This window comes from Lepidochelys kempii, chromosome 3 (genome assembly GCF_965140265.1).
Source record: "Lepidochelys kempii isolate rLepKem1 chromosome 3, rLepKem1.hap2, whole genome shotgun sequence".
NCBI classification, from domain to species: domain Eukaryota; kingdom Metazoa; phylum Chordata; order Testudines; family Cheloniidae; genus Lepidochelys; species Lepidochelys kempii.
The window spans coordinates 21742669-21759568 of record NC_133258.1 but is presented as its reverse complement, the minus strand read 5'-3'; the positions used below and the strand labels follow the sequence as shown (position 1 = coordinate 21759568).

Below are 16900 nucleotides of genomic sequence, written 5' to 3'. Positions count from 1 at the left end.
AAAGTCTGGCATTTGAGAAACCTGTTTGCAGTCAGCTACAAAAAAGGCTTTCCTCATTACAGGAATTAGTCCTACTGCTCTTACACAGCAGGATTTGGGACCACTATGCGTCCTATACAGAGTTTTAAGAAGTCTCTTTTCAGAATCTTACTGACCTCACCAGTTGCCTGGTAGGTACAAGCTAGAGTCTGCAAAAAACATACACAAGCAGTGCTTACAGTTTCATCTCCGTATCCCATACCCCAAGTATGAACCTGACAAGGATGTGTTCATCTTCCTGAAGATTCCCAATACAGCCATGTTTTATGCATTTCTGTTATGTAATGCAAATGGTAGCTTAACTAAGGCAAGCAGTGCAGCTGAAAGATAAGTAGATGTGTTCAACTACTTTATTGTAGCACAAGATAGGAAACCTTTCCCCATGCCACTAGACATGGCCAATGGGATATCTACACACAATTGTACCATTGTATCCACCCTGCCATGTGACCACAATTATAAGGTGCTTCTACAGTATAGAATACTCCCCTTCCACTATGGGAATAAGCTATAACATGAACTTTGGTATAATGGCATCTATATCAGGATGCATATTGTACCAGTTCCAGGTTTCAATGGTAGCAGTGTTAGTTGTATCAGAACAAAAAAAGTCCTTGTGGCACCTTTGAGACTAACAAATTTATTTGGGCATAAGCTTTTGTGGGCAAGACCCCACTTCAGATGTATGAAGTAAAAGATACAGGAGCAGATAAATACATGAAAGGATGTGGGTTGCTGTACCAAGTGTTAGGTCAGTCTAATGAGATAAATCAACTAACAGCAGGATACCAAGGCAGGAGAAATAACTTTTCAAGTGGTAAGAGTGGCCCATTACAGACAGTTGACAAGAAGGTGTGAGTAACAGTAGGGAGAAATTAGTATTGGGGAAAGTTTAGGTTTTGTAATGATCCAACCACTCCCAGTGTGCCAATATACGACTTTGTCATGCCTGTAAGCGTGAGTCATACTGGGACAAAGAGTGTACATAGCCAGGGCTCTGTACCATTTTTCCAGATCTTGGTAAGTAATATTCCTTTCCCATCTCAGTTTTCACCCACAGCTAAGCACAATCAGTACCAGGCTGGCTTACTACTATAGAATCTCTCATGCAGGTCTCTCCTTGCTTTGAAGGTAAGCCAATGCAACTCTATGGCAGAAGAATATTTAAGCCGGTCAGACTAGCTGATAGAGTGCTGTTTCACTGAAAAGTACTGTTTCAAAGCTAATAACGTTTCCACAAAAAAAAAAAACAAAAAAAAAAAAACACAAAACCACTTATAAGAATGGCCATACTGGGTCAGACCAATGGTCCATCTATCCCAGTATCCAGTCTTTCAACAATGGCTAGTGCCAGATGCTTCAGAAGGAATGAACAGAACAAGGCAATCTGTCATCTAGTCCCAGCTTCTGGCAGTTAGAGGTTTAGGGACACCAAGCATGACATTGCATCCTTGACCATTTTAGCTAATAGCCCTTGGACCTATCCTCCATGAACTTAAATATTGTTTTTTGAATCCAGTTATACTTTTGGCCTTCAAAACAGCCCCTGGGAAGGAGTTCCACAGATTCACTGTGTATTGTGTGAAGCAACACTTCCTGGTATTTTGTTTTTATCAGATTACCCTGGTTCTTGTATTATGTGAAGGAAAAAATATTTCCCTATACCATTCAAAATTTTATAAACCTCTCTTTTCTAAGATGAGACAACCTAGTCTTTTTTTTACTCTTCATATGAAAGCTGTTCCATAGCCCTAATTTTTGAAGTCCAATATCTATCATGTTTGAGATGGGGCACCAGAATTGAATACATTAGATCCATGATATGCCCACACCTTGAATATAGTGACATTTACTGTTTTATTATCTATCCCTTTCCTAATGGTTCTGAACAGTTAGTTGCTTTGACTGCCATGGCAAAATGAGCAGATGTTCTCAAGAAAGCCGTCTTGGAGTCATAATGGATAATTCTGAGCAGTAAGGGCTAATTTTGAGCCCACCATTTTGTATGTAGAGCTGGGATGATGTTTTCCAAAGTACATTACTACACACTTAACATTGAATTTCATCTATTTTCTTGCCAACTCACCCGCTTGTGTGAGATATTTAACTTTGTAGTCAGCTTTGGACTTTATCTTGAGTAAAGTTTCAAAATTTGCAGGCAATATGATCCGTTTACCCCTTTTCCCAGATCATTTATGAACATATTGAACAGCATTGGTTCTAATACAGATTCTTGGGGATCCCATTATTTACCTCTCTTCACTGTGAAAAGACTTTACCTTTTGTTTCCTGTCTTAAGGAGTTTCTGATCCATGAGGATCTTCCCTCTTATCCCATAACTGGTTTGCTTAACAGCCTTTGGTGAAGGATGTGTCAAAGATATTTTAAAATAAGTCCAAGTACACTATGGCCACATGTTTGGGATCCCCTTCAAAGGCATGGTTTCTCTTTACAAAAGCCATGTTGTCAGAACAGGTTTATCTGTCTGATAATTCTCTTCTTTACTATAGTTTCAACCAATTTGCCTGGTACTGAAGTTAAGGTTACTGACCTATCATTTCCAGGATAGGCTCTAGAGGCTTTTTTTTTTTTTAAAAAAAGGCATTACATTAACTATCCTCCAGTCATCTGGTACAGAGGTTGATTTAAGTGAGAGGTCACATCAGTTAATAGTTCTGCAATTTCATATTTAAGTTCCTTCAGAACTCTTGGATGAATACCAAGAAATTGGTAAACTACACAGATGGTAGTTTACCATCTGTGTAGTTTACCAATTTGTTCCAAAACCTCCCTTTGACACCTTCATCTGGAAGAGTTCCTCAGATCAGTCACCTAAAAAACTGGCTCAGGTGTGGGGATTTCCCTCACAGGAAAGACTCAAAGAATTCATTTAGCTTGTCCTTCCCCCCGCCACCTTGTCTTCCTCAAGTTCTTGTTTAGCTTCTCAATTGTCTAGTGGCCCCAGTTTGGCAAGCTTATTGCTTCCAATATATTTAAACTTTTTTGCTGTTAGTATGGGTTATTTGCTTGTTGCTCTTCAAGTTTTTTGGCCTGCCTAATTATACATTTGCACTTTACTTGCCCAAGTTTATGTTCCTTTCTATTTTCCTCAGTAGGATTTTACTTCCAATTTTTAAAGGAAGTCTAACTGCCTCTTACTGTTTAGCCATGGTGCCTTTTTGGTCATCTCACTTTATGTTGGACACACATTTAATCTGAGCTGCTGACAGTTTTTTTTTTTTTTTAAGTTTCCATGAAGCTTGCAGATTTCACTTGTGACTGTTCCTCTTAATTTCCCTTTAACTAGCCCCCCCTTTGTGTAATTCCCCTTTTTGAAGTTAAATGCTACTGTGGTGGGTTTCTTTGGTATTCCCCTCCCCCAAAGGGTATTACATGATGGTTGCTCTTACCAAGCAGTCCAGCTACATTCATTTCTTGGACCAGATCCTGTCTCCCACTTAGGCTTAAGTCAGGAGTTGCCTCACCCCTTGTAGGTTCCAGAACTAGCTGCTCCAAGTATCAGTCATTTATAGTGTCCAGAAATTTTGTCTCTGCATCCCATCTTGAGGTGACATGTTCCTAGTCAATATGGGGAATTGCTGAAATCCCCCATTATCAAGTTCTGTTGTTGTAGCCTTTGATCTCCCTGAGCATTTCACAAATCACTCACCATCCTAGTCAGCTGCTTGGTAGTATATTCTTCTTCTACACTCACTGTTCAAACATGGAATTTCTAACCCTAGAGATTCTATGGTATGATTTGATTCATTTAAGATTTTTACTATATTTGATTATGACTTTCACATATAAGGCCACTTCCCTACCAGTCCAGCCTTCTATCATTCCTATATATTGTGTGACCTGGTATTGTCATGTCCCAATGATTATCATTCCACCAAATTTCTGTGATGCCTGTTGTATCAATATCCTCATTTAATACTAGGTACTCAAGTTCACCCATCTTTGATTTTAGACTTGCATTTGTACACAAGCATTTCTAAAATTTGTCAACATTTAGTTGTCTGTCTCCATGTGATTGTAGTTGAATAGGACTCTCATTTGAAGATTAATGTCTCCCCTCCTCATTAGGATATACAGTATCTCCTATAATAAATCCTCCCCTAAGGTAGGAGTTTGGACAAACTGTATGCTCCTACACACCTGTCAGCCTTCCCCCAGCTCTTAGTTTAAAAGGTCAGAGATTTTTAATTTTACATGCCAGAAATCTGGTTCCACTTCAGTTTAGGTGGAGCGTCTCTTTCCTGTATAGGCACCTTCCTTCCCAAAAGGTTCCTCAGTTCCTAATAAACCTAAATCCCTCTGCTGAATATCACCACTTCATCCATGCATTTAGATGCTGCAGTTCTGCCTGTAACTCACCTTGTGTGTTGAGCCAGAAGCATTTCAGAGAATGCTGCCATGGAGGTCCTGGACTTTAATCTCTGATTTAACAGCCCCAATTTGGCCTCCAGGACCTCTCTCCTACCTCTCCCTATGTCACTTGTGCCTACATGTAGCACACCCGCTAGCTCCATTCCAGCATTGCATGTAAATCTGTCAAGATGTCTTGAGAGGTCCACAACCTTTGAACTCGGCAGGCAATTCACCATCAGTTCTCCCAGTCAAACCCAGCTATCTATATTTAACAAAATCCTCCATTATCTTCCTATTAACAGGGGTCCTTCCCCCAGAGATGTGTCCTTATTGCAATAGGATACCATAACAGTTTCCCTCCACTCCTGCTTGATTTTCTCCTTCCCTCAGATTTTCATCCTCAACAGCACAGAGGATGTCAGACTTGGTGTGGCACTGTTCTACAGTGCCCCAGAAAGTCTACATACTTCTATGTCCCTTCACTTCCAGTTCAAGCAGTCTGGTCTCAAGAGCCTGTACTCCATCTGAGGGCCATGAGCTGATTGAACCAAATCCACATGCACACTACTTGTCCAGACAGCAAGTAATCAATCATACATGCTGCATTCAGTGCAGCAGAGTGGATAGCCACCACTCTGTTGCTGGACTTCTGCCTGCATTGTTTTGTTTTCCACTCTTGCTAGGGATTTTGTTGGTTTAGTTTTTTGAGGGGGAATTTATTGGCCTAAATTATAGAGAATGTTTATTAAGTGTACCTGGCTCTCATGTACCCTTGCTAAACTCCCTCACAAGACTCCCTTGTTCTCTAGCACCTCGGGTCACTTAGGACCTGGCTTTTTAAAATCCCTGTTCTCCATGAGTTAGCTCTGCTCTGCCCCCCTGTCAAGGGATCCTAAAGGGATTAGTGATCAAAGGATGGCAGGTTAAGCTCTCAGCCTTGCCCAGCAGGGTGCTAGGCTCAGCACACAGCCCCCCAGACAGACCACACTATAAAGCTTCAATCAAGCAATTTCCAGACCCATTTGTAACGATTGACTAAGATCCAAGCATCTCAGTGACTATAAAAGTCAGTGCTCTGGAAGTATAGTAAGGTCCATAATCACTATTCAGTTGCTACTCCTGGTCCAGTCTCACGTTAAGAAGAATCTTAGAATGAGATATTGTAGTTATAGCACCAGAATTAATATTTTAATGTGTTAGCCTAGGCATGGGATTCTTGGCTCCCAGGAAGAGCGTAGCCCAGTCCAGATGTGGTCATGTAGAATGGCTACATACAGCAACCATCTTGAGACAGCACAGATGGTTGGCTATTAGTTATAGATGTGACAATACAAGCCAAAACCTTTGTCCATCTAATAACTGAACAGGATTTTTATAGGACATGGGGATTGAGCACAAGGAGACTAGCTACTATATTTAAAAAACAAACTGTGTGAAGAGGTTCTGAAAGGTATGACCACATAATTGAGTTCTTTGTGGGAAGAATAATTGAGCTTAATGCTTCTCCCCCCCCCCCCCGCCCAAAAAAAAGACCCAGCCTATCAGCTATTCTGTTAAAGGCCATGGCTCAATTGATGCAAGAGAGCTAAAAGACCACTCACCACTGCCCAAGCTTTCTAGGATACAGCCCTCTTGTTTGAGCCTCCATCCTCAGGTGGAAAGATTAGTCAAAATACAAAAGTTGTCCTACTCTAATGGAGGAATCCAAGAGATTCAGGTTTGTCTTGAATCACCCTTGAGCTCAGTTTTGATACTCAGACAGCTGGCAAGTTACTACAAACCTGCCATTCTCACTTCTGTAAATAAAGCTAGTGTTGAATGCTGCCATGTTTGACTCTAATCAATGAGAGTTATGCAAGCCCAGAATACTTTCCCACTTCACATAGGTGCCGTTCACACATCGACCCGTTTTAGATTGTTAAATTGACCATACGGGGCTTTTCCACGTAAGTGCCTACCAATGACCGATTACTGGCTATAGCAGGGGTGGCCAAACAGTGGCATGAGGCACTGTTACAATTAAGGTTCAGCTTGGAGACCCCGCCCCCCCCGCGCAATTCTTCACTTACCAAACTACAGGGGGAGGGAACTTGGAGCTTCTGCCCTGCATGGCATGCCTCCCAGGGTGCTGGGCTTCAGCAGGAGTGGGGCTGAAGCCCTGACAGGCATGCCCCGTGGGGCTGAAGCCCCACTCCAGCTGGTGCTTCCCAGCTCTTGAACATCTGATCATATGCAGCTCGGATGATCAGTGTTTGGCCACCCCAACTTCTAGTGTGGAATGCAGCAAAAGTGACCCTACTCAAGCTATCCCTTTAGTCCACCAAGCTCTATGTAGGCACCCCAGGACACTTCAGCCCCATGTCTAACTAGCTTTTGGATTAGCGCTATGCATCCTATATACAGGTGTAGAAACAGCAGCATCCACAGGTAAGACCTCAAAGGGCATAGCTTAGATCTGTTTAAAGACAGAAGGTTCCTACATGTGCTGCTAACACTGTTAATTGTGCCACGTGTGCTATTCTCTATGAAGAGACTTGCCCCTAACCCAGTCAAACCAGAACAGGGAAGAATGCACAGAGACCCAGTTGTGATAACCCATTGTTCTCGAAACATGGACATACTTCCTTAGGTACAGAAATAAAAGCAGATGGGAAAAAAAGTATTTTTAGCTTGTCTTACCACAGAAAGATGCGGTCACAGAGTTGCAAGTTACCCAAACTCCTATTTCGCAACTGGGAGTGTCAGTCTCCAAATACCATGCAGGCACAAGATCTGAATAAGTTTAAAACTGCCTTCCTATGCATGTTGTAGGACTTAATGAGGCATGTGACAAGAAATAAGGCAACACAAACGGTAAACAGATATGCTTCCAGCAAACACCATCTTGATTTAAAAGCCAGAGCCCTCTTACATCTCTTAAGGGAAACAGACTAGTAATGACCCAAAACCCTAATAAAAATTAGGTTTCGTATGTAGGATTGATACTATTTTAAGCAAGAAATGTGGCTTGCGACCTGGCTCTGTTTCTCCACACGTTTTGGAAGACTACACTGGACTGACCGATCACTATCATTAGTGCCTTGTTTAAACACTACTTTGCCTGAAGTAGAGAGATTGTTAGAAGGCTATGAATTTGCTTTGAGACTGAAAAGAACTAGGTTATTTTTCTTCTAAGGACTGGCAACCACAGCACAATCCCAGGGGAGTTCATGCAGACACCAGCAAAGTCACTAGTTTTGTAAGTAGCAGCATTACAAGAGACCTTACACTAACAGTTTCCAGATGAACAGTCATTTACCATATGGATCGCAAACTGCCTCTGTTCTTCCCTACCCACCCCCCTACCTCTAACAGTCTGTTCTCCCAGTAATCCCTGGATGCAACTGGAGTTAGTGCTACTGCTTGGCTCTAACTGGCATATGTACTGCTGCCTGGGCTATTAGGCTGTCAGTTGGGACAACCTTTCCCATATTGGTCTTTCTGAGCTAAGTCAGAGAAAACTAATGCATCCTCTGAACTTAGTGCAGATTTTCAGGGGGGTGGGGAGAGGAAATCAGGGGTCCTTAAAACAACCATGATCTGCATATCCTCAGAGAAAACAATTCAAATTCTATACTGTCTAGGAGACAAGGTCCTCTGTCAGTTTTTGCCTGTTTATAATTACATGTGCCAAAGTGTGGTTTCCAAGACCTGATGAGAAAAAGCTAGTCCACTAAAGAGAAGTTGCTGCTCTGTGCTATGGGTAGGCTGCTACATTTCAGAGAGCTGGTTGGTAGAGCAATGTGCAATATCTAATGCAGACATTAACTGGTCCAGAAATCTGAGCAAAGATCTGGAGTGTAAGTTTTTCCACAGCAGGGCATTGTAGACATGCCAATAATCATGCAATGAATCCAGAACCACCTTAGCTTCCACAGGAGTTAATTCAAAAAGAATTCAAGACAGCTGTTCCTGCCATTAAGCACTTAAGGCAATGAGTGGCATTTGACAGAGGACAGGGCCTCAGTGAAAGGCAAAGCAAGATTTGTAGAGTATTACAAGCCTGCTGGTGAGCCACTGCTGTCAGATAGCTTGTCCCCCACCTTTCACCAGTGCCTTGAGTTGGTGTACTAGGACAAAGATCACTTAAAACCAATCTGACAGTCTTTTCCCCTCCCCTCAAAAGTTTCAGGTCTAAGGGACCCACATGAGAAGAGACAAGAACTGCCATGCCAAGTCAGACCAATAGCCCACCTAGCCACATACCCTATCTCCAGCAGTAGTTATTACCAGAGCTTATGGGGGGGGAGGAGGAGGAGAAGAGAGGAAGTGTACAGAACAGAGCAATTATGGAGAGAGCTACTCTATCTTCCTTTCCCAACTTCTGGCAGGCAGAGGTTTAGGGTCCTGAGTATGGGGTTGCATCCCTGACCATCTTGGCTAATAGCCCTATCCTCCATGAACTTGTCCAGTTTTTTGGAACAGTTATACTTTTGGCCATCACAGCATCCTATGGCTATGAGTTCCACAGGTTAATTGTGCATTGTGAAAACTACTTCCTCATTTGTGTTAAACCTGCTGCCTACTAGTTACATTATGTGACCACCCTTTTTGTATGGCCAGAAAGGGTAAATACTTCTCTGCTCACTGTTTCCACACCATTCATGATTTTATAGACCTATCTCATCTCTTTCCTTGATAGTCTCTTAAGCGAAGCAGCCCTATTCCTTTTAGTCCCTCATACAGAACCCAAGGAGTGGGTGGACCATAGATTTATATAGTGCAGAAGTAATCTATTTTTTGTCAAGGTCCAAATTTGTTGGTCAAGGTATTGTCAAGATCCAAATGCCAGAGAAAACATAATGCCCCCTGCCCCCCACAAACATTAAGTAAACAAAAAGATGGTCTGTCCAAAAGCATCTGGTGGTCTGGATTTGGCCCATGTCTGCCTGACTACCCTGATATAGTGGCATGATGATATTTTTCTGTCCTATTTTCTCTTTCCTAATAGTTCCTAACAAGGTTAGCCTTTTGACTGCTGCTGTGCATTGGGCTGACTTTCAGAACAGTCTCCACAGTGGCTCCAAGACCTCTTTTGTGGTAAGAGCTAATTTAGAATCCATTATATATGCGTACTAGGATTTTTTCCCAGCATGCATTTTTTTTTACTTATCAACGTTTAATTTTATTTGCCATTGTTGCTCACTCAGTTTTGTGAGATTCCCCCATAACTGTCAGTTTTGGACTTTGCTATCTGCTAACTTTACCTCACTATTTACCCTTTGAGCAGATTAAATGGGTTGAACAGCACTGATCCCAGTACAGATACTTGGGGGACCCCTGCTGTTCACCTCTCACTATTCTAAGAATGGGCCATTTATTCCTACCTTTTGTTTCCTATCTTTTAAACCAGTTACTGATCCAGAAGACCACTCCCATTATCCCGTAACACCCGAGTTTCTGTAAGAGCCTTTGGTGAGGGACAGTGTCAAAGGTTTTCTGAAAAATCCATGTACAGTAAATCAATTGGATCACCCTGATCCACGACTGGCATCCTCAAAGAATTCCTCACCATTTACAAAAGCAGCGTTGATTCTTCCAACAAATTAGGTTAGTCTCAATTCTGTTCCTTGCTATAGTTTCTTCCCGATTGCCTACTACTAAAGTTAAGATGGCCCCAAAACTCTTTTCAGAGGGGGAACAAAAATCCCAGCATTGAACTAGCCATCTTCCAGTCATTGACTCCAGAGTTGTGTTCCCTTCCTTTCCTCTTGTAAATTTTGATCTAAATCAGCTTCATTCTGGAAAGCTTTCTGACACCACAGACCAGAAAACACTGGAAGATATGATGTGCCATAGGAACACAGCCATCTATTTGATGTAAGTGAATCACTTTGCAAAGCGGAAGGGGGGAGCCTGACTTTTCTACTAAGAGCAGCACACCCAGATGTTAAATCAGGCAAGTAGCTTTTATTGCTTCATTTAAGCCAGGACAGCCCCAGAGGGGTTTTGAAGTTAGAGAGAGGATGAATAGCCATAAAAAAGAGTAACATTGAGGATTCAGTTGTGACTACAGTTTCAGTGACTCAACAGGAAGTTACATTCCCAACTACACATTGATCCAATGAGCCAGAGATCCCACTAGGAAAGGTTATCCTGGAATAAACCCGCATTAAGAGCACTTCAGACCCCAACATTCAACTTCAGAACTTTGAAATTAATCTGTAGTCTGAGTTTAATCAGATGTTTGCCTCCACCACTCTGCTTCTAAACTTGGTAATGAGAGGTCTGTTCTGATCTTGCTACACATGGAAGCCACATCTTGGCTTTTCAAATAAAGATTAACTCCCCATATGCAGACAGCTTTCCAGATACCAAACAGAGGAAACAATGTGCTTCTACAGTAGGTACCTAAATCCATATTATACACTCAAGTAGGTAGCCCAATATCCAGAAGTGCTCAGCATTCAGAATGCTCAACTTCAAAAGGCATCATTGATCACTTACAACTGAAAGTTTTGATCACTGACTGTTAAATTTAAATCAAGGAAGCTCTACAGTGGATGAGGCTCTCAAATCCAATATTAAAAAATAGGTCAACACAAAGCTTTATTGAAAAAGGCTAGGTTAGCATGTAGTACTGGAAAAGTTCAACTACTTTATTATACATCTGATGAAGGTAAATTTTAGGACCAGGACTCAGATGATAGAAAGTGAAATGCTCATGTGTCAACTTTATTCTCTCCAAGAATTACCTGCAACTGGATTGTTCAGTGATATAGAAGGGTTGTGACCTGGCCTATACGGCATATATATGAACTATGTGGGTAGGATGGTTAGGTACTCTGTAGTTCCCAGCACAGAGCACAGTTTCCTCTAGGTGCAGAGACACGACTTAACCACATTCCTGAAGTCATGCTACAAGACCTAGTAAGACTATAGCATTGTTTGCTAGCATTAGGTCTCATGTACATTAAGACAAAACAGTGTTTTATTATGGTTGGGAACTTCTGTTTACACAACTCAGATTATGCTTTTCTGCACAGAAGTAATCTGAAAATTTCATATTTGATGTTCCATTCATGAGTGTTCATTGCCATGGAACTTTTACAGAAACCTACATCAGCCTTTTTCCTAGAAAACTAAGTCACAAATTAATGTTTGAATTAAACTAGAATGAAGACTTAACATGAGGAGGGAATGTTGGAGTCCATTATGTTAGCGTCCTCTGAGAGGAAAGTGTCCAACTTTGACACCAGGAGTCACATCAAGCTAGGTTCCTATGGGAAGAGTCCCGACAGCACTTAAACTTAAGTGCAATTATTTCAATAGTAATGAGTCCCACACATTGCAAGACATGCGTAATGTGGACTATGTATAAGCCTTGTTCTAGCTACAATTCAGGTTAGTGCACTTAAAGGTACAGAATTTCAGCTTCATATTTGAGAAGATTTACAGATCTGTTACACTTGCTGTAACTTGTCTCAGGCTGTTAGAGGATTGTTGAGCTTCCAGCAGCTTCTCAGGGTTGCCATTAGAAGTGTTATTATTCAGTGGTACTAAGCAAGTCATCTTAGATGAATGTGATGGGTAAGAACTATGCTTACTTTGGTATCCCTCACCTGGGAAGAGCCTTATGTTAGCTCAAGACCATAGAAGGCCCAATGGTTTACACCTTTTGTACATCAGCAGTTGGACAGTCACAAAGAAAAGCCCCATTTATGAAGCTTTGCCTGGGTAGTTTGTGTAACAGATTCCTCCTTATACACAGAGATTTAATGGGAAAGCTGGATGAGCTAGTTTCCTTCCAAGGCATTCGCTGACATGCAGCTCAGAACAGTATCACCTTTGAAACGGTCTTCAACACTGAACACAAGGCAAAGCCAGGCTCTTTGCCAGCCCTACCAGTCTTTTGCTAGCCTCCACTGCAGCATTCATCTGTACCAGGGAACCAATCAAAACTACTTATCCATCTTTAAAAACCATGGCTTCTAGACAATGGAAGTTGCTAAAGCAGTTTCCCTTAACTAGGCTTGAGAGGGATTGTGCCATGCCCTCCTGTAGCCACAGCTATAGATTTGCTATGGTCCCATGAAGTATATTACACTGTAAGGATACACTGTTCCTGCAGCAGTTCTAAAGAGTGGCCCAACTTAATGATCACTTTAGATAAGCTATTACCAGCAGGACAGTGGGGTGGGAGGAGGTATTGTTTCATATTCTCTGTGTGTATATAAAGTCTGCTGCAGTTTCCACGGTATGCATCCGATGAAGTGAGCTGTAGCTCACGAAAGCTCATGCTCAAATAAATTGGTTAGTCTCTAAGGTGCCACAAGTACTCCTTTTCATTTGGCAATGTTAACCAGTTAAAGTATCATAGGCTACCAACTTAATTGAGATAAACCCAGACAACCCAGGATGCATGCTGGACAGGAACACCACCGCTGTGATAGCGTGCTCTATCAGAGGGGAGTCTTTTCCAAATGTGTGGCCAGGTAAAGTAGCATGGGCCATGCAGTGACATGAAGCACGGTCTCAGAAAGCCAATGGGGAGCTGGACCCATCCTGGGTTCCTGAGTCATGTACAGACGTGTCCACTCCTACAGCAAGGGACAGTTACGGCTCAAGTCCCCTTAAGCAATGCAAGGAACAGTCTATTTCTGTGGGGCTTAGGAACCTAGTAGGGTACCCACCTTCCTGGTGGACCTAAGTTTCAGGCCCTTCTCACTTTCCACCCCATCACTTCAGAGAGCAAGCAGGGCAGGTTGTGCTCATGTTGTACTGCCCTGAATAACAAAACACTGCCTCCAAGGACAGCAGAAAACTCCCTGCTCTCTCCTTGTGGGCAGAGCTCAGAAAGCAGGCAACATACAACATGACAAGCTGAGGAACAGAAAATGAATCTGTTGCTTCATGCAGCAACATGGCAAGGATACAAGTTGTCGAGCAGTTCTCATGGCTGCACAGTTGTATCAGGTGATAGCATGTTTTACAACCCACTCAGACTAGCAGATGAGGGAAGCATGTTGGATGGGACCCCAAGTGTGCAGAGACCTACAGAGCATTGCTGTGCTTTCTACACCCACTACCTGAGGTCATCTTCAGTAATCTTATCAAAAAGAGTAAACTTCATCTTCTGAGTCAAGGGCAGCTTGAGAGGAATGCCAGCTTTGGTCTGAATGCTGCCGAGAGCCACATTTAAACAGAATAAATGCAAGCATGGGCCAACAGTGACAAGGGAAGTTATTTAGGTACTGAGTCACCAATGTGTCACCTGCTGCCTGAGGCTTTTTGCTTTATTTATTAATTGATTCTGCCAATATTGGTGAATTGTCTTTAAACCCTGAGTTTCTTCTTGTTTAGAGTATTCCTGTTATCAGATTAATGCTAGATGTCTATATGACCCGCAGATAAGGGCCTGGTGGTAAGGGAGAACCTATTCCCCCAACGGTGGCCCAAAACCTGGCTAGAACCCAACTGTATTTTGTCTTCTCCAGTAAAAGTGCTGTTAACAGGTCTCATGCATATCACTTCAACCAGGCCATCTGCCAGGGCAGGATTGGTTATTCCCAGGAATAAAATGCAGTGTTAGTTTCCAAAGACTGGGCCCATCCACGGTTCTGAGGCCCAATACAGTTAGTAGATTTCTAGAATTCAAGTCACACAAGTTAACCAATATGAAGCAGCAGCAGCTGGACGGCAGCAACTGCTCTTTCAAGTTTAGGTAGGGACAAGCTGTATGACCTACAGGGTCTCTTCACCACAACCCTTTCTTTATGATTTCTATGACAACCAGGAGAACTCTGTAGTACTTCACCTGTACATAAGTGTACTCTGATTTCTCCTACCCTAAAGAGCTTTCAAACATCCATTTCAGGATTTCTGTAGCATCCCTTCCCTGTAGATTTCCCTTCCCTTTCTGGATTAGGGAACATTTGAAATTCAACCAAGGAGGGACAGTTTGGTTTTCAGGACAGGCCATTTACCTGAGGACACTGCTAGAGAAAGTTACACTTTCCTTCCCCTTGTGGCATATTTAAGGGGAGGAACAGACTACACGGTATCTGAATCTGCACGATTCCTGTGTTTATAGGATGGGAGAAAGTAGGCACTACATAGACTTGGTCACAATCAATAAATAGTGCACTTGTTCACACAGAAGTCATACAAGGCCTGGGAGCTGGTTATTGATTAATTCTAGTCCTGTGTCTGCCACTAACTTTCTGTGTCACCTTGAGTGAAACCTGTTTTTATGAAGTGGGTACACACATCTGAGAGGTAAGTTACGGCTTAGTGAGCGTTTAATGAAAGGGGTCAGTGCTTTGCCACTTCATTCAAGTTAGACCAACAGAGTCTACTATAGAATGGCTTATGCAATCATCATAGGCGCAAAACTTAACTTTTTTGAAATGCTTTGTACAACTACTTTGCTAACTAGAGAGACTGAACAGTATGGAAGTGAATTTGCTATTCAGTGCTGACATCTGGTGGCTACAATGGGTAGCCATCTGAGGGAGAACCTGAGTGGCTACCCCGGGATCCACTCAAATTTGGAGCCCACATTGAAAATCTATTTTTAAGGCAGCAGTTAGATTTTTTTGGAAGACTTAAAAAAAACTTCTTTGACCCCGAAATAAAGCTTCGACCGGGGTAGTAAGGAGAGAGTTGACTTGCAGAGAGCTGAGTTAAGACTGTTTCTTCATTCATCCACCATTGGGATGATGATCTAGATAGAGATTAGCACTAGCAACTCAATGGAATAAACTCGATACACTGCTGTAGAAACCTGATTTAAGCCTTCTGCAGAAGCCAAAGTCAGCAGGGAACTACAGAAGGGGAGTTTAATGTAACTAGGACATGGACTGAAGCAGGGTGATTGGGGAAGAGATTTATCTATTTATGTTTTAATCATCATGTTAGCCACTAAGTATTTTATTTAAAATAGGAAAGACACCCACGCAAGGTGGGCTAGGCCTGGGAACTCCAGCCACGTGATTTTCTGCTTTAGCGCCACAGCCTGAGCACGCGTCCACGAGAAAAGAGCTGGATTTGGGAGAACGCTTGGAAGTTTCCCCCGCATCTGCACGCTGGCTTTAAGTGGCCATTTCAGAGCCAGGAGCTAAACGAGGTTATTTATCGCTTAGCCCAGCGCAGGGAGCGGAGCTTCCCCGCCTCCTTCTCCAGAGGGAGGCGGTGTTTGATTCGAGTGCCCCCCGCTTCTGCCGCGCACGTCTTGCCTCCGAGTTGGCATTTTACTGAGGCGGCTGCCTGAGGGGGGGGGGCGCGGCCTCGCCTCGTGCGGGCGGCCGACAGCAGCCACCTGGCCGCTGCCCGGGGCGCCCCGCAGCAGGCGCGCGCCTGGCTTAGCGCTCGGCGGCCCTGTCCGCCGCCGCGCAGCGCGAACTCCGCGCAGGCCGGAGCAAATCTCCGGCCCGCTAGAGGAGGGGCAGGACCCGGCGCAGGCCAGTCCAGCCAGGTTAGGAGGCGGCGGCGGGCGCTGCTCTGGACGGAGCCCGTCGGGGCGGGCTGCAGCGGGCTCTGGGTGCCAGCCAGCAGTCCGGGGCAGGGGAGGGCGCGGCGCGGCTCTAATAACCTGCTGAAAGGAGGCAGCTGGGTCAGAGCCGGCAGCTCCTGCCAAGGCAGCCGGAGAGCGCTTCCTGCCAGCGCGGGACTGGGAGCCTCGCAACATATGGAGCCGCTTTGGGTAATTGAATGCAGGGGGTGAAGTGAAGCAACCAGCCCTCCCCTCCCCCCGAGCCCGCTTCCAGGGGGCTGGACACCAAGAGCCCGCCCCGACCACAGCCTCTGCTCCCCCAGCGGGGGGAGCCGAGCGCCAAACTGCGCCCGGCTCTGGCCCGGGGGGCGGGGGGGCGGCTTTGGAGCGCATAAAAGGGCTGACCCTCCCCAGAGGGGTTGGGGGGCGGGGGAGGAGATTGCCCAGCTCCTGTCCCCCCACGGCACATGCACCCCGGGGCACAGCACGCCAGCGATCGGGCACAGCAGATACTCCCCCCTCCCCCCCAGGCCAGCATCCCACCAACCCTCCCAGCCGCCTCGGACTCACCGAGCACGCTGCCTGCAAGAAGAGGGCTAACAGCCACACTGCTGACACGTTTACCATCCTCCCTCCTTGGCGGGCGCTCCCGGGGTCTCCGCTTCACGTGCTCGCTCAGCCGCCCGCAGCTGCAAGGAGCTGACCTAGCCCAGCTCTGGCTTCTAATACGGCCGATGCAACAACCTTCACCTATCACCATTCACCGCCCTCTTCCGCAGCCCCGCCCCCTCCGGCACCGCTCTCAGGGCGAGCGCCACCCACTCCTGCCACGCCCCTCCTCTCTCGCCTTCACCACCTTTAAGCAATCAGCGCCTAATAGCGCTTCCTCAAGGGCTGTTTCCTAACGAAATCACTGCCTCATCATTACCTGCTTCACCTACGCACGGTCTTACTCAACCCTCTGATTTCACACGTCCTTTTAGCTGCGGGCAATCGGCGTTTGCATTGTTCTCC

General features: G+C 44.5%; 1 protein-coding gene across 1 annotated transcript in view; it reads right to left on the bottom strand.

The window, feature by feature from the left end:
* Positions 1 to 16648, bottom strand: part of SDC1 (syndecan 1) — a 33653-nt gene extending 17005 nt beyond the window's left edge. The window contains exon 1 of the mRNA XM_073335934.1: positions 16457 to 16648. Within this exon, the coding sequence (XP_073192035.1) occupies positions 16457 to 16513 (57 nt within the window). The 5' untranslated portion in view covers positions 16514 to 16648. The remainder of the gene's footprint in view (positions 1 to 16456) is intronic.
* Positions 16649 to 16900: the final 252 nt, after the last annotated feature.